This window comes from Artemia franciscana, chromosome 4, assembly GCF_032884065.1.
Source record: "Artemia franciscana chromosome 4, ASM3288406v1, whole genome shotgun sequence".
NCBI classification, from domain to species: Eukaryota; Metazoa; Arthropoda; class Branchiopoda; order Anostraca; family Artemiidae; genus Artemia; species Artemia franciscana.
Genome location: NC_088866.1, coordinates 11,808,454 through 11,834,778, shown reverse-complemented (window position 1 = coordinate 11,834,778; position 26,325 = coordinate 11,808,454). Strand labels below are relative to the sequence as shown.

The following is a 26,325-nucleotide window of genomic DNA, read 5'->3' as shown; positions in this document are numbered from 1 at the left end:
TTTTTTTAACAGTGAAATTCCAACATAAATGAAACATTATTAGCTCAAGTTTGCCTGATTTTCACAGCTTCAATTTTTTTAAATATAGCTCCAGCAATATTGAGGGGACATTTAATTTTCAACCGTCGAAAACAAAATATTTCTTAAATGTTGAAATTTCAACGTAGGTCAAACATTATTTCTTCAATATTACTCGAATACTAAAATTTCAACTATCGTTAAACAATTCTCCATCAATATCAGAGCTGGTTTTAGGGGGGGGGGGCGGAAGCGGCACTTGCCCCGGGTGCAGATATTTTAGGAGCGTAAAATTTCAAATTAATTGAATAGTTATAATCATTTTCTAATTTTTGACAGTTTATTTTTATTACAATAAAGTAGAGGGTGCAACTAGCATTAAGTATAAGCAAATTGAATCCGAAATTGTCATTTTCCCCATATATTTTGACATGCAAAGAAAGAAAATTTTCTTAATAAATTACAATTTTGTTATGAATGAACATTTTTGAGAGCAGGGGGATGGGCGTTGATCAAGATTTTGCCCGGGCGCAAGAGAGGCCAGAACCGCCACTGAGCAATTATAAGGGAACGTTTTTCAACTTATTAAAACTCAATATTTTCTGAACATTGAAACAAGAATGTTTATTTAACTTTAAATAAAAAACGTTGCCTCAATAAATAATTTCGTTTCTGCACAGTGCAGTCCAAATACACAAACAATCTAAGCTCAAACTCATCAATATTACGATAAGTAAATAGAAAAGTGAAAAGGAATCTTGAAATTAAGATTATATATTAATGTTTTCAATGTAAAATATTAACGGTAATATCGGATCTTTAGCCAAAACAAAGAAGAACTGACAGGAAAAAGAGAAAAAAAAACAAATAAGACAATTATATATAAGACCAGGCATATTATCAACGAAGAAAGATTTCAGAGGTGCCTTCACCAATAATCTGCCTCCGCTATCTCTCGTTTCTTTTCTGCACCGCGGACACTAGACTACCTACTTCATACCACGAGGATAGGGAGCTGTTGCTAGTCCAGAGAGGCAGCCATAGCAAATATTTTGCATACTTGTAGAAACACTTCCTATATAGCAACATTAATCAAAACTTTTAATATGTTGACGTAAAATATTGGTGCAATGTTGAAATTTCAATCATCACATTCAATGAACCTTCAATATTGTGTGCTTATTGAAATTTCAGCATTAATGCAACTGAAAATTATCATTCAAAATTAATACTATAATTACTCTTAACATTGATACTTTTCTTACTCAATTAATCTACCATATTGTATGCTAAAGTATAATTATGCTTCGTTGAAATATAGGCAATGGATTGATAAAAAGTTTATATAAAATTCATTCCACATTTTGGCAACGGCTTTCATTTCCAAAATTCCACATTTTGGCAACGGCTGATATTTCAACCGACTTGAAATTTAAACATTGGATCAAGATTGAATCCACCAGATGTGGCTACAAGGCTGTCGACGGAACTTTTACCTCCTTGTGGCTGTGTGGCAGTAAAATAAAACTTTTTCTTAATGTGATGAAAAGTATGTTGTTTTGATTTTTGATGGACTGTTTTGAGAAAAAAATGATCAGCATCAGTAATGATATTTAGGTTTAATTGCTTTAAAAGTGATATAACAAGAAATCAACTGCCAGTGATCGCATTATAGGTACAAACGCAATTTTGTTTCCTCATTAATTAATATATTTGTGATAATGTGTGTCTTGAGAAAAACTCCAATTTTTCCTTGTAAGGGAAGTTTACTGCTTCAAACAACTAACTGCAGCATGAAGTCTGCTGAGGCAAACACATCTAGGCACGCTCCTCCTCATTCGCAATCTAATTAAAGCTTTCTTCATTACAAAATCCCAGGAATTTCCCATTTCCCTTAAATCTCTCCCTGTGACATCCTCCTACTCTAACTTACAAGACCTGCTTTCCGTTTAGCCCTAGAGGATTGGCCGAAAGAGACAATCTTCAGCAATCTGTCATTCTTCATCCACAGAACGTGCCCTAGCCACCTCAACCTTTCTCTCATTATAGCAATAAAAAGCAGGATTGAACCACAATTTCTGTACAGCCTACTGTTTGAAATACGGTCAGTCAGCCGGGGTATCCAGAACAATCCGTAGGGAATTTCTCTGGAAAATATCCAGCAAATCATCCTCCGTCTTTTGGAACACCCATGTTTCAGAACCATAGTTGACTACTGTCATCACCGTAGCTTCCAGTATTCTAATCTTGGTTCGCAGTCTAATCTTCCAAAAAAAAATTTTCAAACAGGAATACAATGGGAATTTGAACTGTTCAAACTAGTGATTTTTAGACATTTAACCAAGACACCTAACTGTAATTCACACCATCCCATAAATATAATAACTCCTCCAAATCATGATGGATACAGGGAAGTTTTCTGGTAAGTTTATATTTCGTTAATTTATTGTTGATTTTTAGTTTTATGTGAAATCAACTATTATTATCTCTGTCAGTTATTAGACTGACATAATGATTTCAGTCATACTATTAATATCTGACATTAATATTTAGCTAATAACGCATGTGAATTGGACGTTATGAGCCTAGGCCTATTGACAAGTTTGAAGAAGAAGAAAAAAAACATTTTCTTTAAGTTTCTCATCTTTGAAAAGTGAACAACAGAATTTTAGACGACATAATCACAATTAGAAAGCGATTGCCAAGTTATGGAAAAAATGCAGACGAAAAAAATAAACTAAGCAAAGAGAAAACGGGTTTTAAAAACGGGTTAAAAAAATGAACTATATTAGACCCATATTTTTCACCAATTGCCGAGCGAAGAAGGAACAAATTCAGACAGTTTAACAGTAGTCGCTTAAAAAAAGTATGTATAGTGCGGTCATAATAAATCGAATATTTTTCATATTACCTTTGCATTTTGGAAAATATGGTTAATTTAATCTTATTATGAAGTTATGTCATTAATAAAGTAGCTCACACAATCAAATTATGCTATCAAGGACAATAGGTAAGATAAAAAGCAACATACCTTTAAATCGCACGTGGTATTCAGCAACAAGTTACTTGGTTTTAAATCTCTGTGCAAAACATTTGCTGAATGTATATATTTCAAACCTCTCAAAACTTGATATAGAAAGTAACAGATATGATCATTACTGAGCCTCTGAAAAAAAAAGAAAATCGCATCATTATCAAGTCTGTCATCAATTCAAAGCATTCAAGGGACTTAGCACTTAGCAGATTACTTATTATGCTGATACCTTTTAGACTTAAAGATCCTATAGATGAAGTTTTAAGAGACGAATAGTGTGGTTTCAGGACGGGTAGAGGATGCGTTCACCAAATTCTCACTCTTAGACTAATAACTGAGAATTGCCTCAGACATTGAACGCCTTTAATTCTCAATTTTATAGAAGATTAGCAAGCGCTTCATTCAGCTCATAGAAGAGCTTTAGCAAAGGTCCTATCCTTGTATGGTATACCAGATAAATACATAAAAGTGATTAGTGCTATGTATGGGAATAACATTGTTGCGGTTAAGGTAGGAAATGAGGCTAGTAGCTCGTTTCGTATAAAATGAGGAGTTAAGGAGGGTTGCGTTCTATCCCCTTTTATAAAGATCATTTTGATGGACTTCCACAAGCTAGTTTGGTACAGAATCAGGAGTTAAGCGGGGTTGCGTTCTATCCCCTTTTATAAGGATCATTTTGATGGACTTTCTCTTAAGTAGCACAGCAAAGGCAATGGGAGAACACGGAATCAAGCGTAGAAGTAAAACTCAACAAGACTCAGATTATGCTGAGGATTTAAACATTCTGCATGAAAATATTGGCAAGATGAATGAACTTTTAGATGATTTGCGAGTTCTAGGGGTAAGATTAGGTTTGAAAATTAATGTCAAGTCACCAAGACTAGGAATAAGTGAAGGTGAAAAGGTGATATTGGGTACCCATATAATCGATCAAGTGGACAGCTTCATTTACCTGGGTAGTATTATTGGTAAAGACGGTGGGTACAGTTAAGATGTTGAAAGTAGAATAGCCAAGGCCCATGAGGTTTTCACATTTGAAAAAAAAGTTTGAAAGAACAAAAAGACAGGTCTACGAACCAAGATTAGAATGTTGGAAGCTACAGTGATAACAGCGGCCAAGTATGGCTCTGAAGCGTGGGCGCTCCAAGAACCGGAGGACAAAATGCCATGTGTTTTCCAGAGAAATCGCCGAGAGATTGTTCCGGGTACCGGACTGACTGGCCGTATCTCAAATAGTAAGCAGTAGAAAAAAATGTGATCCAATCCCACTTTCTAGGGCTATAACTAAAGAATGGATGAGATGGCTAGGAAACGTTCTGGGGATGAAGGATGGGAGATTGCCAAAGATTGTCCTTGTCAACCGTCTAGGGCCAAACGATAAGCGGGTCGTCCCTGAATAGAGTGGGAGAGTGTCATAAGGAAAGATTTAAGAGAGGAAATTTCTTGGGAAGGTGTAAAAAGAGAGGCTTTGAACAGAATGAGATAGAGGAGTGTTCGTAAATTTGTTGGCATCAGGCACTTTGGTGCTGCAGTGAGTTGTTAGCAGTAGTAAAAGTATATCAACCTTTATAGCCTTCTTCTAAAGAAAATGAACCCGCCTAAAATTGCTACTATAATTACTACTCAAATCAAACGGTTCGTGGTAACCAACTGTAAGTCAGGAGCGATGCGGCTCAATAGTAACCGAAAGTTTAAAAAACGGAATTTTTACATAAATTTATTTATTATGCTGATTCAATATATACAAGATTCACTAAGTTTAGTGTTATTCACCATATGCTAAGAAAATTTGCATGATTTTCGAAAATGAGGTGAAATACCCCCTCAAACTCAAGAAATCTTAATGAAAATTACATCATCAGATTCAGTGTATCCAAAAAACCCAATTGCAGATGTTTTGAGCACCTGCAAAATGTGGAATTTTGTATTTTTGGCCAGAAGTAAAATCCGGATGTGTGTTTATTTGTAGTTGTTTTTTTTTTTCTCCAGGGATGATCGTATCGAACCAATAATCCTAAAAAATCGGAAAAGGGCTCATTCAAGCGGAAATTAAAAGTTCTATTGCCCTTTTGTCCAAAAAGACTGGAGGACAACTAGCCCCCCACCCATGCCAATTTTTTCCCCAAAGTTTTCCGATCAAAATTCTGAGATAGCTATTTTGTTCAGGATAGTCAAAAGATCTGATGATTATGTGTTTGAAGATGAGTTTACCCCCCACAGCTTCCCGGGAAATGGGTACACGCTATGAACTTTGCCCACTATTTATAGATAGTATTCGCTATTGGGATTTGGGTGGGAGGATTTTATGGCGGGGGGATTTTCTGAGAGGGGGGTTATATGGGAGGATCCTCCCACGGAGGAATTTTTCGTGGGGGAAGGTATTTTCAATGGAGGGGTAGCTGGATTTCCTGGCATTATTTTAAAAAAAGATCAAAAATTAGATATAAAAAAAGTTTTTTTTTTCAGCCGAAAGTGGGGTTAAACATTAAACTTAAAACGAACAGAAATTATTACGAATATGAGGGGGTTGTCCACTAACCATTAACTCGCTCTTTACGCTAAACTTTTTGTGATTCCTTGTGTTCAACGGTCTTTGTGTTTCATGAGGAATTCTTAAATAATTAGAACAAAAAGTCAAACTTCAGCGTAAAGAGCGAGGTGCTGAGAAGGGGGCAACCCCCCTAATGTTCATAATAATTTCTATTCGTTGTGAGTTTCAATGTTGCTCCTTAGTCTCAGTTTAAAAAGACTTGCTTTTTATTTAATTTACATACGACTAACGCTATTGAACAATAATATAATAAAAATAGAATTTGTAAAGGTAAGTAATGTTGAAAACGGTTCAGAACCGCCAGGTCTCTCGCCAACTTTAAGGTCATGATGTCGCAGTGATTTCTTCAAGTCACGTGAGTGTTAGGCACAACAGAACGACATAAGTAAGATTAGGAGAAGGACCTGTTCTCGTAGACCTCATAAAATTGGGTTTTGATGCAATGAGACTGAGTTGTTTAAGACAAATAAATCCGTGTAGCCATAATTCGTATCTGCATATAAAATCTTAATATACCAATGAATATCAGATATAACAGAGGACCTAAAAGTGAGCCTTCGAGAACACATTCACGAAAATAGGTCAGAAAGATTTATTATTTTAAGACATACATAGCTGTCTTTCACTAAAATACGATTCAAACCAACTAAAAATTCTACCCTAGATTCCTAAAAAAATGCAGCCTTTCCAATAAAGTCTTAAAATCATTAGTTTCAGTCAAAAGGCATTCTAAAATTAATAAAAACACCTGTGCACCTTTTCAAGTGCTGAGTCGATATTTTCCAGAAGATATTGCGCAGTATTTGTTGTCTAATGTCCTTTCCTGAAGCCAGATTGACCCACATGTAAAACGACAACTCTTATCAAATATTAACAAAACAGGCGGTAAACAATTTTTCATATATTTTGAATAAATCAGCAAAACTAATCCCCGATTTAATATCTTAGTTTTGATCCCACCTTTATGCAACAGTACAACTTTAGCTATATTAGGTGCATTCAGAAAAACTTTTTTCTGTAGAAATATTTGCTAGGGTTCTAGGCGTTTAACCCCCCACCCCAGAAAATACTCCCTACGGAAACTAGTATTTGGACAGTTTAAAGTCAGAAAACAATTCTTTGTTCATAATATGCAGAATAAATTGTGCCTAACACATTTTGCATGCAGGCCTGGTACACTTTACCCCCCCCCCCCCTACCTACTGTGCAAATCTATAGCCCAAATTTGTTTCTAAAGTAACGAAGAAACTAGCGAGTGGCGCATAATACACAAACGCTGAAATTTCTTTCCCCTGTGGAAATTAAAAAACAAAACAGATAAAATTCTCACATTTGGAAAGCCTTATTTTCCGCGTTCACCATTTGCTAGGCATACAAGAACAGAAAACAAATAAGCCAAAACCGATGGTATAATAATGTTTAAAATACAAAGATTTTTATTCCTGGAAATCTGAGCAATTTTTTATTTGTGTCTCAATGTTACAATTATAAAAGAGAAAATGTTTAATATATATTTTGTTTCCAACAAAGTAAACATGACGCATTGGCCTTTAAAATACTTATGGAGTGGTAGCTCAACTCCTGTTTGCGGTAATTTCTGGTCGTTCTAAGTTTAACTTGACTATTCATTTTAATTTCTGATCGTTTGGGATTTCCTTTATTTATCTATATATATATAAAAATAAGTTGTTTGTTTGTCCGTTGACTGACGTCATGTTTGTGTGTCGACTCACGTCATGTTTGTCGACTAACGTTATTATAAGGATTGAGCATTATGCCGTCATGAAGTTTTTTGTCGACTGACGTCATGTTTGTCGACTGACGAAATTACAGACCGAGACACCGGGACACAAATGACGACCGGGACACTCAAAGATAAATTACAGACTGGGACACTGGGACACAAATAACGACCGGGACACAGGGAATATAAATGACGACCGGGACACAACTACAACGGGGACGCCGGGGGCACAGGGGGGATATATAAACGACGATCGGGACACAGGGAATGTTCGATTAGCAATCACCATCAACAAAGCTCAAGGGCAATCATTATGATAATGAGGTATAGATCTGAATACGGATTGTTTTTCTCATGGACAATTATATGTTGCATGTTCAAGAGTCGGTAAACCTGACAATCTATTTATATGCACAGACAATGGGACAGCGAAGAACGCTGTATATTCGCAAGTTTTACGTAGTTAAAATATATATGTGTATATATATATATATATATATATATATATATATATATATATATATATATATATATATATATATATATATATATATATATCAATCAATATTCACAGGTGGGACACAGGGACACAACTACAATGGCGCGTGACTAATATGGCGTGAAAAAAGCTAAAAAAAAGAAAAAACCTAAAAAGAAAAAAACTTAAAAAAGGAAAAAAATAAAAAAGGCAAAAAACTAAAAAGAAAAAACACCGGGACACAAATGACGACAGGGACACAGGGAATATAAATAACGACCGGGACAAAGGGACACAACTACAACGGGGACGCCGGGGGGCACAGGGGGATAAATAAATGACGACGGGGACACAGGGAATGTTCGATTAGCAATCACCATCAACAAAGCTCAAGGGCAATCATTAGAATAATGAGGTATAGATCTGAATACGGATTGTTTTTCCCATGGACAATTATATATTGCATGTTCAAGAGTCGGTAAACCTGACAATCTATTTATATGCACAGACAATGGGACGGAGAAATATGTTGTATATTCGCAAGTTTTACGTAGTTAAAAACATATACATATATATATATATATATATATATATATATATATATATATATATATATATATATATATACATTCACAGGTGGGATACAGGGACACAACTACAATGGCGCATAACTAATATGGCGCGTAACGACTTACGCGCGCGGGGGCTTGGGGGGGCGAAACACCCCCACCAACTAGGTGTTGGGGTGGCGCTTCGCGCCACCCCAACAGCTAGTTGATAATAATTTCTGTATTAAGTTGAATTTATTATATAACTTCATTTGTGCTAGTCGTAAGTTCTTTTTTTATGGCTCTTTACTTGTCTTTGAACATATTTTTCAAAATTATTTTTTCGTCTGTTATTGACATAGCATTACTATTGGCTAATACTAGGACTATTGTAGTTTTTTTTTTCAGTTTAAAACGAACTAAAATATTGAGTTACAATTTAAAATTGAGACAAAATTATAGATACATAATCGAAATTTTCAATCAGCATTAGCCTTCTGAAAAAACATTTCAGTAATTGTTTTGATCTAGAATTTCGGGTGGATGGGGAGGGAATTATATATATAGTTTGCTAGAGACAAAAGAGATTAGGGTGTATTTTTGGCATCAAGAAACAATTTTTTCATTAACTTTCATCTTCATTTCAGTCCCCTTGTCTCTGTCTACATCACCAGGAAGTCCAACATGACCGGGAACTTAAAAGATATTTCTGGTTTCATCGAGGTCTACCTGGTCGTGTCTATATACCAAGTTAGTAAAGAGCCTAGCAAAGACAAAAATGTCTAATTTCGGGCGCCAGGAACAGATGCAGCCAAAATTAGTTTCATATTATATTCAGCACTGGGTCCACCTGGCCAAGAAACTTTCGAATGTAGCTTAAGCTCATTAAAGAGACGAAATGTAAATCCCTGTTTTGGGGGGTTTCAAATCTTTTCGTCTAGAATAGTCAAACATTCAAAATTAAACAACTGGACTGAAAAAAGTATTACGAGCTCTAGCTGGTCGCTACAAATTTTTGAGCCAGTTTTCATGCGAGAATTTTTTTTTAAGTTTGTCCTGTGCAGAAGAGTCCCTTCATTCATTAGCTTATTATAAACTCTTTCACTATGAGCCATCCTCCAACCATTCGAGGTCCACCGCCCCCCAGCATTCCCTGAGATTTTCAATTTGGTCTCCAAGCCGTTCCTAGGATATCAAAGATCATGCAAGCACGCCGGAGAGCCAAGGAGCCTGGGCCCCAATATCCTAATTATCCCCGAATTTGTTGACACAGCTTATTCAAACTATCAAATAGAACTTTTTTTATTATCCCCCCACCCCCCCAAAAAAAAAACATACTTGCCTGCCACAAATAAAACTTTTTACCACCTTGACATACGTAGCGTCTTTTGATCTACAAACTTAACCGTGAATATATAATTACACTACACAAGTTTGAGTGGACTGAAAATTTTTTTCTTAAACCTATCCCTTCGGTTCCCTCCCTAAGTCAAAATTTGTGGTACAATTGGCATGCCTATAACTTCCTAAAACTTCACTTGGCCTCCTTCACAGATTCACTTTGAAACCCCATTTTGGGAGCAAGGTATAAAAGTAAAATAGTCCAGGCCAAGGGTTCTTCTTACAGTTGAAAAAGTTTGGAAGAATAGGATGATAAGTCTGTGAACCAAGACTACACTACTAGAAACTACGGTAATAATAAGGGTCAAGTATGGTTCTGAAACGCGGGCACTTCAGAAGGTAGAAGAAGATTTGTGAAATTAAGCATCCTAGATGAAAGTTTAAGCAAAATGAATAATTTTTACGAGGTTTTGTGAGTTCAGCGTGCTAGAATAGTTTGAAAATTAATGTTAAGAAGATTAAGTCGCTAAGGCTAGGAATAAGTGAAGATGAAAAGGTGAGGTTGGGTAACGAAAAGATTGATCAGGTGGGCAGCTTCACTTACCTTGGTAGTATAATTAGTAAAGACGGTGAGAGCAGTGAATACATCAAAAGTAGAATAGCCAGGACTCAGTGTGTTTTCATAAGTCTGCAGACCAAGATTGGAAGCTACAGTGATGACGGTGGTCAAATATGGTTCTGAAGCATGGGCGCTCCAAAAAGCGGATCAAGATTTGCTAGATGTTTTATAGAGAAATTGGCTACGGATTGTTCTGTGCTTCCAGCTGACTGACCGTATTTCAAACCCTATTTTCTGCTTTATAGGACTATAATGAGAGAAAGGTTGAGATGGCTTGGGCACGTTCTGCGGATGATGGATGACAGATTGCCGAAGATTGTCCTTTTCGGCCAACCGTCAAGGGCTAAACGGAAAGCAGATCGGTCGTGGTTGGGGTACAAGATGTCATAAAGAAAGATTTAAGGGAGATGGGAACTTCCTAGGAGAGTTTAAAGAAGCACGCTTTGAATAGATTGGGATGGAGGAGTGTGCGTAGCTGTGTTTCTAGAGGAATTATCCACAGATGATTTTAGGTATCCGTTTCACTGAACGTATGTCAGACAATAAACCGTCCGAAAAATATGGTTTTATTCTATTTCCTAGGGTTATAACGAAGGAATGATTGAATGATGAGCGATGACAGAATGCCAAGGATTTATCTTTTTCTCCATCTATCTCGGGCCAAATGTAAAGCAAGTCGTCCCCAAATGGGGTGGGAAGAGGTTATAAGGTTGAGAAGACGTAACGAGTGTGGTTTAAGGGAATTGGTACTTTTCCCGAGGGGGTAAAGAGTGAAGCTTTCAAGAAACAAGAGTGGAGGAGAAGAATACGCAGCTATGTTGACCTCATACGGAATAATCCTGCAGTGAGTTACCAGGAGTAGTAGTAGTATTTCGATGCCCTGGTACCACATAGTGCCTCAGATTTACCTCACTGCTTAGGCGTGAATAGATTATAATTCTCATGGGGTTTACACTGCGAAAACGTTTAGATGATCTGAGACAAATAAGCGGGTTTGTTAAGCGCACTCTATTATTTCTAGAATTGTACCAAGTACAAGCTAAGACTGTTCTCTATGCAATTGATGATATAAAAGTTTGATTCTATGACTATCAGCGAGTACTTACTGCACTACACTTTCATTAATATTGCAAAACTAAAAGTTGGCGGAAAAAGGGCAGGAAGGTATTTTGTTAACCATGAAAATAATTTTATGCACTGACTAATATTAGACTAAGAATCTCTTTATCGCGAGCCTTTACAGTTGGAGCAAATCAAACGATAAATGAACCCAAATTCCAGGAGTTTCCCTTTGGAAGTCCGAAAAAAAGAATGAACTTTTGATTGATTAAAACAGATCATCCTGGCCCGACTCATGATTAAAACTCAATTTCTCTAACATATTTTAAAAATCGAGGCTCGGGCCAAAGAAGCCCATTTCCTCCACAATCCTAAAAAAAAACAAAAATGTTGGCTGGGGGACCCAAAAAAGAGCTATAATCCCAACGTTTACCATATTCTTTGCCAACAGTCTGGCCCTTTCACCCCCCCCCCACATAGTACCCTCCAGCTGCACATTCAAAAGACCTTCTCTCATATCCAATAGACCTTCCATCATAATACTGTTAATCTTTCTCACCACGTTTTGTTCTCAAAGAAAAACTCTTCTTGAGACGTACCATTTTATCGTTTTGAGGGGTTTATAACTACGGTATTTAATCGGTGACAAAGAACAGAATCAAACTTTTTCCCCCACAACAGCCGACCAAAGGTTGCTGCAAAACTTCAAGTTGCCCTAGCAATGTAAATCTATCTCTAATAAGGGTCAACAAGATTAATCGTTTGTATTTTTCAATGTTTGTTATATCTCCTATTCTAAAATGTAGATACTGTTTGAATTTTGAGCAATTGACATCAATATTTTCCGTCTTGTGCTAGGGATTAGATACAAAAACAAGAACTTTAGAGAGTAAACAATTGTACGTCAATAACAATAACACACACATATTTTTTGCTTTCCTGTAAAATTTTTCATTGTTAATATGCCATTTTTTAGTTTTTTCTTCAAATCTTTTCAAACAATAATCTCGAACAATGAATGAATCATGACTTACCTGTGTTTTTAATAGTTTATACATATCTGTCTCCATCAAACACTGGACAATGTATACATCTTTCATTTGGTCAATAGAGGGTGAGCGAATTATGTCCCGAATATCAATGACCTGCATAAAACAAGAAATAGAAACAAAAATAAAAATATCTCCTTCATCTTGTAAAAAAAAGAATTAGCAGCACCCCCATTCGTAGAGTTTGAACCACAGCATAAATATTATACAGTACGAATTTAGTTCATTTGGTTCAGACAAGGGACAGGTTCAAAAAATAATTTGCACTTTGCTGAAAAAAAAGTGGATTATCAGTTTAATTTACATATACTGATATTTATTCCTTAAAGTTTTAATCATTTTTATTTATAAAAGTAAACAAAGTGAAAACATTTAAAATGTATTTTGTTTCCAGTAACGTGCAAATTATTTTCTAGTCCTGACAAGGCATTGGGGTTATCAGCCCTACTCATGTTAATTTTTGCTTGTTTTAAGTTTGAACTGCCTATTTATTGCAATTTCTGTTCTTTTTTAGTTTTATTTATTTATTGACAGTGATATGTGGTAGTTTTATCCTTGGAAGATTGCTTGACTTTGTTTCTGCTCATTTTTGGATTAATGGAGCTCTTTACTTTTTTTGAAAAACTTGTTTTGTGGAAAAAGTTTTTGAAATTAATTTCTGTTCGTTTTTATTGACATAGTCTTTTTCATGGAAAAAATAATATTTACATCTTTTCGGGTTTTTTTTCTATAAGGAACCATAGTTTGGCTAGCTTTTTGTGTATTGGAGAAAATTTTTCAACAACTTTTAATCCCGACAAAATAGTATTTTTTTTTTAATTTTATATCCCCCCAAGTTGACGTGAAAAATAAAATTTAATATTATTCGCAAAAGATTCTATCTATGCTCTTTGACAACCTGGATACACTTACAATATATTTATTTATCTAAATTATACAAGTAGAAGTACTAATAGTAGTAGCCCCGAAAGTTTCAACACTAGTCGTTCTCGACATATTGCCGAGGTGTCATTTGACAACCATACACACAATACCTTTTGATTTAGTTTTAAAGCAACATTTAGTTTTAAAGCATAAAAGGCCAATTGCATGATCGTGGTCGGTTGACATGTCCAACATCCCTAGAGAAATAGTTGTTGGACCGTTCTACTATGCTCAACAAAATGGCTGTCTAAAAATTTTGACTGAATGTGTTTGGAAAATGAATGGGCTTGAAAGAAGGGCTGCTTGCCCTCCCATCTCTTTTTACTCTTAAAAAGGGGCACTAGAACTTTTACTTGTGAGTCAAATTAGCTCCTTTAAAAGTTTCATTGATAGTTCTAGCTATGATAGAGTGATGCTGTCTATAATATTGCTTATATGCCATTTTGAAAATCTACAAGCATACAGTTTTTTCGTTTAATTGAAACTCTCCCTAAACGTTCCCTAAAAGTTTCACCTTAATACCCTTAGAGTCATTAGTTCTGGTAGCGGTAGTATTAATTGTAGTGCTAGTGGTAGTTCAAAATCCGCGCCAACTTACCCTTAAAGGTCTAAATTAATAATATAAGCGGTTTGTGAGATTTTGCTTTGTTAATTTTATGAAAGATCACATGCTCATTGTTTGTTTTGATTTAGTTTAACGTCAGCAAAAATATTTCTTAAAGCTTCACATTAATACCCATAGCTAGCGTAGTAGCAATAATTGTACTATTATTAGTAGCAGTATATGCTCATTAGTAGCAGTTTGCGCATAGTAACTTTGGTTTCTTCAACATCCCCTTCAACACACGCTGAAAGTTTCAACTTAATACCATCAACTGTTCCTGCAACATCTCTGATACGTCCTCTTGACAACCTGCGCGGGCATATTGTTTTTCGATTTAGTTCCAACCAGTATTAATACCCTTAAATCAGTAGTAGCAACAGTAGTAGTAGTAGCAGTAGAATTAATGATAATAGCCTAGGCTTTAGTGGCAGTAGCAGTAATAGAAGTAGGAATAATAGTAGCAGCAGTAGTAGTATGAGTAGAAGTAGTTGCAACAGGATGCAAATATTTTCTTTTGGTTAGTTCAACATCCCCCACAACATACAGAGGGCTTGTTTTTATTCAGTTCACCTTCCCTCCTCAAAATTCCTTGAAATTTTCACCTTCATACCCTTAGGTATAATTGTAATAGTAATCAGAGTAGTAGTATTGATGTAAATAGTAACAGTATTAGCAGTATAGCAGTAGTTCTAGTAGCAGTAGTAGTATTAGCACATTGCCTTTTAGTCAGTAGAATATCCCTCTCATCATGCTTCAGCTTGATGGAATTACTTAATACTATAACATTGCCGATGTCCTTTTGATATCCTTATGTTCCTATACTCCTTGAAATTGTCATCTCAATGCTCTTATCCTTACAAGTCGTTGCCGTAGAAGCAGTATTTGAAGCAGTAGTAGTAATAGTAAATTTAGCAGTGATAGTAGTATTCACAGTAGTGTGCATATATTGCCTTTTGGTCAGATAATGCTCTCCTTTATCCATTTCTAAAAGTTTCAACTTAATGCCCAAATAAATTCTTGGGATATGCTCTTTTGGCAATGTGTATGCGCATAGCGTCTTTGATTCAGTTCAAATTTCCTCTCAATATTGTAAATGGAGTAGTGTGGTAGTAGTAGTAGCTATAGTAGTATTGGTAGTATGCAAATATTGTCTTTTCGATCATCTCCCTTATCGTTTCCTGAAAGTTCTAAATCAATATGAAGACCTGAATGCCCTTCGTCTTCTTTGAAAGTACAGCCATTCCTGGGTTATACCCTTTATATAAACTGTGTACACATAACGTTTTCTGATTTAGTTCAACACTCCCCTCAACATTCTCTTAAAGACACACCTGAATACCCTTCATTTTCTCCGAAAGTAAAGTTTAGACATGCATACCTTTCTCAATAACATTTACTATCTGTACACAATAAACCAATTGCCTAACTCACAGCCCTTGCTCAGAGGACCGTGGGGAGGTTGACATCATCAAAGATATAATTACTGGACCTTTCAACAATGCTGAACAAAATGCTATCTAAAAATTTTGATTGGATGTGTATGGGGAAATGATGGGCGTAAGAGGGGGCTGGTTGCCCTCCAATCACTTTTGACTATTAAATAGGGCACTAGCCCGTTCAATTTCTAATCGAATAAGCCCTTTTCGTAGTTTCAATGACAAAAATGGTCATTTCAAAATTTCTATCAGATTTATTTTGGGAAAATACGACGTGTGTGTGTAGGGGGGGGGGGGGGCATTTACCCTCCGGTCACTGACTCTTACAAAAGAACACTAGAACTTCAATCCAATGAGTCCCTTCTGAAGTTTATATGACCACCCTTTTTATAAAAATCTTATATGCCGCATGGGCACAACTTCTAACCCTTGCCCTGAGGGCGGTGGGAGGATTGTCATCCTCAAAGACACAATTTCCAGACCTTTCAACAACGCTGAACAAAACGACTATTTTGCTACATGCTTTCCAATAACTTTTGACTATTAACAAGGGCACTAGCCCTCTCAATGTCCAATTGAATTAGCTCTTTTTGAAGTTTCTATAACAACTCCTTTTATACGAAGTACCCAGGTTTAAAAAAAAAAAAATAATAAAAATAAATAAATAATACATTGTGCTCACATCACTATGTTCTAGTTACTTTTTTAAGTAATCAAAAATTGGAGGGTCCTTAGGCAACGCTATTGCGTTGCCTATGATTGTTACAAATAACTAAAAATGAGTAGAATTTGATAAAACTAGTTTTTTTTAGAAAGTAAAGAGCAAAGTTAAACATAAAAAATAAGAACAACAACAAATTATACTAAATATAAAGACGACTGTCACCAATACCAACCCTTCTCCTCTTTGAGCTAAAGTTAACTTGCACTTTAGCGTTACAAATAATGGTCAACCCACTGTCATTCATAACATTTGAGCAGCAAGTTCTAATTTGTAAAACAAATACATGGAAATGAGCATACTGTTTTTTGGAGCATCTACTTCGAACATTCAATTTGGGTAAAAAAGTTAGTACTTTTGGCCAAATATTAAAAGAGATTGAGGAGAGCGGCAGTCCTCTTCATATATTGAATTTTTTCTGTTTTTTTCGTAATTCTAAGGGGATATATTCCCTCGCTTAAATGAGTAATAATGGCTCTTCTTTATTTCAATTTTTTTTGTATTTAATATGACAATCATGCAAACACAGAGAAGAGTCTTCTAGCCTCCTTAACAGGAATATTTTTTTTCAATAGTCTCGCAAAATTTATCTATTTTGTTTTATATTTTGGTAAAACCTGTCCTCCCTTAACTAAATTCTTGTGTATATGACTGATCAGGATTTGTGTTGTAATTAAAAACAGTATCACTGTTACCTTGATAAGGGCCATTTATAACAATAAAAAATCTTCTCTAAGACCAATCTTCAATATCATCAGCAGCCTACCTACAGTGGTTGGTTCCTGCATAACTACTCAAACAGAAAGATTAAAAATAAAAAGTTTACGTTTTCATGTTTGAAGCGAGTCAATATTTTTATTTCTCTTAGTGTTCTCTGGCAGTATGTCTGATGTTCGAAAGGAGATATCTTCTTGATTGCCACTTTGGTTTTGGTAACAGTATCATAGGCAGACCTATAAAAAACTCACTCAGTACAAAAAAAAAATAGTAGCTTAAAATGACATAAATCTCATTAATGAAAATAAAATGTGAAAATAAAATACAATAGGCTACTATTTTTATAGAACCAGAAACTTCATAAATTTTTCTGTACCTGAGGATGTACTGAAGTATAGTTGAAGTGGCTCATAAAAAATGACAATTTCCTACATTTCGGCACAATAATCATTCTTTCTGGCAATTTCCTGAGTTACAGACAACCGCAGTTTTGAGTACATTTAGTGCCTCAACATCAGGATTTCGGAAATTGAAAAGCTTAACTAACTTAAAGGGCGTTTTAACAGATCAAATGATATAAAACATGATTAAAATTCCTTATCTATATAAGATGCAAAAGCACAATATTTAAAATACATAGTAGCATTGTTGTATAACATAAAACGATATTAAAATATAATAAACAGTAGGCCTATACTTCTGGATATGCCTAGATACAAAATAGGGATACATATTTGCTCCAGATGTGTTCTTTTATTTCCCTCTCTTTTTTCTTTGATTTTAAACTGTTTTTTTTTTTAAGTAGTTTTTAGTATATTTTAGCTTCTTGGTCATTTTTTTTTCTTTTCTTTTTCTTTTTTGTTAGCAAAGCCTTTCAGATGTCCAGCTGTTATATTTGAGCTTGTTTTGGTATATATATATATATATATATATATATATATATATATATATATATATATATATATATATATATATATATATTTTTTTATATATATTTATATATCAAAGAGTTTATCAATTATTTACATGTTTTCGCTTTATTTATGTTGCAGAATATTGCTGCAAAACCTTTGGCAATGATGGTAAAAACCATGGGATTTACCTGCTAAGACCTAACTTAATAGTTTCTTGAGATTAGACAGTGTTTAGACATAAATTCAAAGGAAGAAACAGAGTGTAAACACAACAACATAAATACTTTTTGGGCTTCACTGGCCCAATAAGTATTTGTCTAGGGAAGGACTGTATTTTTTTTGTATTATTCATTGGGAGTCACACCCTGCGTCCCTTTCCAGAATAATTGCATGTGTGCTGTCATTTGTGACCCCTCCTTGGACATTGTGATAACTGCCACGGCAACACAAAGAGTAACTAATAATTTTAGTGAGAGGGGTGTATAATATTCCTTAATCTTGTGGAAGGTTTTACATTGGCTGAACCCACCAACAGTTTGTTGAACAATTTATTGAGCATCATAACTCAATAGATAAGGCTCTATAATTTAGAAAATCTCTTTAAACTTTGCTTTCAGCTTTGGCAGAACACATTTTTCACCACCCTGCCCATAAAGTACAATTTGATGATGCAGCTACTACTACTACTACTACTACTAATTGTAATAATAATAACTCACTGCAGCACCAAGCCGCCTAAGGCCAACACAGCTACACACGCTCCTCCTCCAGCCTAATCTATTCAAGACCTCCCTGTTTACACTCTCCCAGGAAGTTCCCATTTCCTTTAAATCTTTATTTATGACATCCTCCCATCCCAGACGAGGACGCCCGGCTTTCCGTGTAGCCCCAGACGGTTGGCCAAAAAGGACAATCTTTGGCAATCTGTCATCCTTCATCTGCAGAACGTGGCCTAGCCATCTCAACCTTTCTTTCATTAAAGCCCTAGAAAGTGGGATTGAACCACATTTTTCGTACAAAATACTGTTTGAAATATGGTCAGTCAGCAAGGTACCCAGAACAATCTGTAGGCAATTTCTCTGGAAAACATCTAGTAAATTTTCATCTGCTTTTTGGAGCGACCATGCTTCAGAGCCATATTTGACCACTGTCATCACTGTGACTACCAATATTCTAATTTTGGTTTGCAGACTTATCTTTCTATTCTTCCAAAAAAATTTTAACTATGAAAAAACACCCTGAGCCTTAGCTATTCTACTTTTAACATCTTCACTGCTCCCACCATCTTTACTAATAATACTAACAAGGTAAGTTAAGCTCCCAAGCTGATCAAACTTTTTATTACCCAAAGTCACCTTTTCACCTTCACTTATTCTTAGCCTTAGTGAATTAGTCTTCTTAATATTAATTTTCAAGCCTATTCTAGCACCCTGAACTCGCAAAACCTCTAAAAATTCATTCATTTTGCTCACACTTTCATCTAATATGCTTAAATCATCAGCAAAATCTAAGTCGAGGAGCGTTTTTCCTCCCCATTTGATTCCGTGGTCTCCAATTGCCTTTCCTGTGCTCCTTAAGACAAAGTCCATCAAAATGATCCATATAAAGGGGGATAGAACACAACCCTGCTTAACTCCTGATTTAATACAAAACCAGTTGCTAACCTCATTTCCTACCTTAACTGCAGCAGTATTATTCTCGTACATGGCACAAATCACTTTAATGTATTTTTCTGGTATCAAACAGTTCGTGGTAACAAACTGTAGTAAGGAGCGACCTGGCTCAATACTAACCAAAACTCTAAAAATTTGAATTTTGATATCAATAGCTACATCAAAAGAATCGCATTTTGATGCTGATTTTAAATATATAAGTTTCATCAAGTTTAGTTTTACCCATCAAAAGTTACGAGCCTGAGAAAATTTGCCTCATTTAAGAAAATAGGGGGAAACGCCCCCTAAAAGTCGTAGAATCTTAACAAAAATGACACCATCAGATTCAGCGTATCAGAGAACCCTACTGTAGAAGTTTCAAGCTCCTATCTACAAAAATGTGGAATTTTGTATTTTTTTTTCCAGAAGACAAATCACGGGTGCGTGTTTATTTGTTGTTTTTTTTTCCAGGGGTCATCCTATCGACCAAGTGGTCCTAGAATGTCGCAAGAGGGCTCATTCTAACGGAAATGAAAAGTTCTAGTGCCCTTTTTAAGTGACCAAAAAAATTGGAGGGCATCTAGGCCCCCTCCCACGCTCATTTTTTCCCAAAGTCAACGGATCAAAATTTTGAGATAGCCATTTTGTTCAGCATAGTCGAAAACCATAATAACTATGTCTTTGGGGATGACTTACTCCCCCACAATCCCTGGGGGAGGGGCTGCAAGTTACAAACTTTGACCAGTGTTTACATATCGTAATGGTTATTGGGAAGTGTACAGACGTTTTCAGGGGGATTTCATTTTGTTTGGGGGTGGGGCTGAGGGGAGGGGGCTATGTTGGAGGATCTTTCCTTGGAGGAATCTGTCATGGGGGAAGAAAAATTCAATGAAAAGGGCGCAGGATTTTCTAGCATTACAATAAGAAAACAATGAAAAATAAACATGAAAACGTTTTTTCAAATGAAAGGAAGGAGTAGCATTGAAACTTAAAGCGAACAGAGATTATTACGCATATGAGGGGTTCTATAAATACTTTAGCATAAAGAGCGCGGTATTTAGGAGGAGATATATACCTCGCTCTTTATGCTAAAGTATTTTTAGTAATTTCAACTATTTATTCTACGGCCTTTCTGATTCAGGGATCATTCTTAAAATATTGGGACAAAACTTACGATTTAGTGTAAAGAGCGAGGTATTAACGAGGGTACAAACCCCCTCGTATACATAATAAAAATAAAAGATTATGAAAGTTTGTTATGTAAGTTAATTCTTAAGTTACGTTTATTTTTTACTAATAAAAACGTTCGTTAAAAATTAAAAGTTCTAGTTGCCTTTTTAAGTAACCGAAAAATTGGAGGGCAACTAGGCCTCCTTCTCCATCCCTTATTTCTCAAGATCGTCTGATCAAAACTAAGAGAAAGCCATTTAGCCAAAAAAAGAATTAATATACAAGTTTCATTTTAATAATTTATGTGTGGAGAGCCAAAACCAAACATGCATTAATTCAAAAACGTTCAGAAATTAAATAAAAAAAACTAATTTTTTTAGCTGAAAGTAAGGAACGACATTAAAACTTAAACGAACAGAAATTACTCCGTATATGAAATGGGTTGTCCCCTCTGCAATCCCTCACTCTTTACGCTAAAGTTTGACTCTTTGCCACAATTCTACTTTTTAAAACAATTAAAAGCTTTAGCGTAAAGAGCGAGGGATTGCGGAGGGGACAACCCATTTCATATACGGAGTAATTTCTGTTCGTTTTAAGTTTTAATATCGCTCCTTACTTTCAGCTAAAAAAATTAGTTTTTTTTATTTAATACCATATAAGGATAAGACCTTTGCTAATGCTCTTCTATCAACAGAATCAAAAGCTTACTCATAATCAATAAAACTGAGGACCAAAGGTGTTTAACAACAAAGAGACTTCTCAATTACTAACCTAAGAGTGAAACTTTGGTCGACAAATCCTCTATATTTTCTAAAATTGCACTGTTCAATTACAGACAATCATCTGAGGAAGAATTATTATATTTAAATAGGCTAGGGTATGTAAGTGAATTTTCTTAAGCTTAGAGGTAAAAAAAAAAATTAAGATTCTTTTCAGCCAATCCTAGTCAGCCTAGTCTTATCTAAAACTATGTAAACCATGTTCAAGATTACAATCCTGCTCTCTATGTTATAAAACATTAATTTAGGTTAAATTCAACTATTAATCCTAGATAAACTGTCCAAGAAGTGGGGATCTTACCCTATTTCTCTTTTCCTGTCTGGTTTCTACCAAATAAGTAATCTTAACCATTTTAATTTCAAAAACTAACCTACACTTACACTACCCACACAAAGGCAGACTCATGCCAAAAATGAGGGAAAATATCTGTTTCCCCTATTCAGATTTTGAAGCCTTAGAAATATAGAGGAAGCAGAGATAGAAGCTTCAAAACACCTTCCTGTAGGGGTGTCATTTATGGGGGGGATACCTCCTCAATGGTTTCAGTCAGTAAGTAAAAGAAATGAGTTAATAAATAGTGGTGCAAAGTGCCACTATTTATTTATCTACTTATTACTGATTCCTTTTATGTGTTTCATTCATTTTTAAACACACATAGCCAGTGTAGTCTTAAAATATTCTCTCCACAATTTCAAAAATCATACCATCTAGAATTCTACTACTTTTAGCATCATCCTAGATTATCCTTTCTTTATGCTAATTTCAAAGATCATGCTTGTTGTTTTAACAATGCTTCCTACCCCCAGCCACAATGGTCCCAGATATAGTCCTGAATAATATATTTGTTAGTTGTACATCATGGGTCCTATTTTCACTGTCAAAACTGGTTTGTTGCATTCTTCCATACAAAGACCTCTTTATAAAGTGATTGTAAAGGCCAAAGTAAATATTTGGTGGTTCTACACTCCACAGGGAAACACTATATGGTTGTGAAACTACTTTAAAACATTTTAAAATACTTACTTTTACCATTCCTAAATGTCCCTGCTTCGCTCTATCCCCCAAACATATCAGACAAAATTACAGCCTAAATTAGAAAGCAAAGTGAAGCAAAGTATATTTAGGAATAATAAAATTAAGTATCTTTGGTTGTTTTAAAGCAGTTGCTAGGATTTCATAGCATTTCCTTATAGTGGCTAGAAGCACTAAATATCTATAGCCTAGAATTGTTGGATAGGCTAAAAACATTGTTAAAAATATGGATAACACTACAGGAAAACATGGTAGTCTGATTGAAAGAAACATTCTCAATGTTCTTAAATAAGAATTCCATGGCTTTAGTGTTTCATTTTAATTTCTAAAAATCATAGGGTTATATCAAGGACCATCACTGGGGTGGGGGGTGGGGTGGCATTGTCAAAAATGTACATAGGATAGGCCTATTTAGAAACTCTCTCTTGAAGGAAAAACAATAAAGTTCTGAAAACTACTTTCTAAAATACTTACTTATATCATATTTGAAAGCTTATTACTTGGTAAATTTGTGGTTTATAGCATAATTTAGCTAAGACAAAAGTGAAGATATCACTTGATGTCAAAGATATCACTTGATGTCTTTTTTAAGCTGTTTCATAATCAAATAATCTCTTCTGAAGCATATTACACTTAGATCTCTTAAAGGGCTCAAAACAGCCCATAGCCACCAAAATTTTAAAAGACTGTTTCTAAGAAAAAACTGGCTAATGAGATAAAAATTTCCATTTGTAGCTGATTCAGGAATACTAACACTATTACTCCTAGCATCAAGCCACCTGGGACCAATACAGCTATGCACACTCTTTCTCTATCCTAATCTCTGAAAAGCCTCCCTCTTTATACCCTCCTAAGAAGTTTAAAATTCCCTTAGATTTTTCCAAACCTACCACCCTAACTAAGATAGTGACATTCAGCCCTAGACAATTGACCAAAAAGGACGTTTTTGGGCAATTTTTCGCCCTTCATCCATAGTGCAATGTTGGGACCCAGCTAAATACCCACCCCTGCTTGCTGCCTGTGGTTATTGCTATGTGCTTATTTATTGCTTGCTTTTGCTTATTGCTTTTTTTTTATTGGTGCTTGGGTTTCCAATTAAACATTAAATAGAAGAATTGTTCATGGTGTCAGAACAATGGACCCATCTACACCCTCTCCATTCATCGACTGGAACCAGCCTAACTTGAAAGATGCCTGGACATGGTTCTCCAAGCATGTGGAGTTAATGTTCAGTGGCCCCTTGAATGGAAAATCTAATGCAGTGAAGTGCTCCTACCTCCTCATATGGGTAGGAGAGAAGGGCAGACATTTTTAGTACCTTTGTTGTTCCGGATGCCAGTGAAAACAATCCAACTGAGTACCTAAGACTGTTCAAAAACCATGTTGAGCCCTCTTCCAATCCCATCTTCGAACGCTTCAAGTTCCACAAGCGGAACCAGAAAGAGTTTGAAACCATTGAACAGTACATTACTGATCTCAAGCTAGTTGCACAGAATTGCAGCTACAGCCAGCAAGATGAGATGGTGAGAGATCAACTCATTTTTGGGCTGAAGAATGATAGGCTCAGAGAAAGACTTCTTGCTGAAGGTGGGAGCCTAACTTTGGACAGAGCTGTCCTGATATGCAGAACATTCCAGGAAACCCAAGCACAACTACAAACCATGCATGATGAAGCAAAGCAGACTATCAGACAGGAAGTTGATGTAGTTGGTAGGAGAGTAACTGATAGCAGAGCAAACAAAGATTGCTATTTCTGTGGTGGCCCATACAGTAATGAACACAGATGCCCTGCAAAAGGAAAAAAATGTTCGAAATGTGGTAGATTAAACCACTTCGCCCATGCATGTAGGAGCAAATCAGTCCATAATATCCAGCATGATCGCCTGATGGTTGTTGAAGACTGTGCGGCAACCTCAGAATTTTTCATAGACTCCATAGACAGTGCTGCTGAGAGCAGCACGATTGCTACCATCAGACTAGTTGAACAAAATACTCGTGTGAACTTCAAATCGACATTGGCGCTGAAGTCAACATGCTACCATCACAAATCTATAGCATGCTAAACCCACAGCCATCTATGCTTAACACCTCTGATATACTTACTTCCTATTATGATGGCAAACTCAAAGTACTAGGAACCTGCAACCTGAAACTCCAAAGAAAAGACAACCAAGATCCAGAGGTCCACAAATTCTACACCGTCAGTACCGCTAAACAACCTCTCTTGTGCAAGAACTCAAGCGTCTCACTAGGCCTGATCAAATTCTTGAATGAGGTTACCAAGAAGCCAGATCAAACTGTTGACAGAATCCTTTCTGAGTACGAGGATGTCTTCCAAGGGATTGGAAAACTAGAAGGTAAATGCCACATTTACTTGAAGGAGAATTGTCAGCCTACAGTACAGCCACCAAAAAGGATCCCTATATCCATGCAGGATCGATTCAAAGCAGAGCTTAGCCGTCTCGAAACCCTTGGCGTTATCGAAAAGTATCAAAACCGATGGAATGGGTTAATTCAATAGTCATTGTTGAGAAGCCTGACGGAAGTCTCCATTTGTGCCTGGACCCTAGAAACGTGAACAAATGCATCAAGAGACCACACCACCCAATACCAACATTCGACGATGTTGCCATAAAATGCGCCAATTCCAAGAAATTCTCTAAGCTTGATGCACGCCATGGCTATTGGAGCATGGAACTCGACGATGAGTCAGCTAATCTAACTGCCTCTAACACAGCATTTGAAAGGTTTCGCTTCCGGCAATATCCCTTTGGTCTGAATTGCGCCCAGGACAACTTCCAAAGAAAGATGGAAGAAATATTTGCTGAGCTCATCAAGACGGCAGGTCTGGGCCTCCTTATCAACAACATTGTTGTCCATGGAGCAACAGACAAGGAGCACGACAGCAACCTGGAAAAAGCTTTACAAGTCGCGCGTGAAAAAGGTGTTTGTTTCAACAGAGAAAAATGCATCTTTGACAAGACAGAAATTCCATACTTTGGGCACATATTGACCTCGGAAGGTATCAAACCAGACCCAAATAAAATTCTTGCCATTTGCCAAATGCCCAAGCCTAAGGGACCTGAAGAGTTACAATTGCTGCTGGGTATGGTCAACTACCTTGGCAAATATATCCTGAATCTGTCAACATTGAACCACCCACTCAGAACTCTTTTAAAAGAGCACACAACTGACGGCAGTTTCCAGTGGACCTCAGAGCACAACAAAGCATTCGCCAATGTCAAGAACAGCATTTGCAAAAATCTAAAATACTTCAACCAAACTTCTGAGGATGTCATACTGAAAGTTGACATGTTGCAGCATGGCCTCGGAGCTACATTAACGTGCGACGGTGGAATCTGTGCCTTTGCATCAAGATTGCTTTCATCAGCTGAGCAAAAATACTCACAGATTAAAAAAGAAGCACTGGCCATTGCCTTTGCATGCAAGCATTTCCACCAATGTGTGTATGGACAGCCAGTCAAGGTTCTCTCCAATCACAAACCACTCAAGTCCATCCTATCTTGAGGCATTTCAGTTGCGCCTCCACGACTGCAACGTCTGATGCTACAGATCCAGCTGTACAACTTTTCAGTTGAACACATGCCCGCAACAAGCATCCCTGTGGCCAATGCTCTTTCACACCTCCCAGTCCCTGAGACAGATGCAGAATTCGAACAAGAGACAGAAGTCTTTGTTCACACCCTATTCAAGAACATACTGATGAGTGACAGTCAACTGTTGTGCATTAAATCATCAACCAAATCCAACCCCAAACTATCCTCTCTAACCAGCACCATCATCGCTGGATGGCCAGAAACCAGGTCCAGCTGTTCTGAGAAAATTCAGAAATACTGGAACACCCGTCATGAGCTATCGATAGCCAATGGTATTGCTCTGAAAGGAGACAAAATCGTCATCCCGGCGACAATGC

The 26,325-nt window shown here is 36.2% G+C and overlaps 1 protein-coding gene across 1 annotated transcript in view; it reads right to left on the bottom strand.

The window, feature by feature from the left end:
* Nucleotides 1-26,325, bottom strand: part of LOC136025994 (mitogen-activated protein kinase 1-like) — a 48,633-nt gene that overhangs the window by 17,702 nt on the left and 4,606 nt on the right. The window contains exons 2-4 of the mRNA XM_065702136.1: nt 16,953-17,079; nt 12,427-12,537; nt 3,050-3,184 (exon numbers count right to left, since the gene is read on the bottom strand). Of these exons, the coding sequence (XP_065558208.1) occupies nt 3,050-3,184; nt 12,427-12,537; nt 16,953-17,079 (373 nt within the window). The remainder of the gene's footprint in view (nt 1-3,049; nt 3,185-12,426; nt 12,538-16,952; nt 17,080-26,325) is intronic.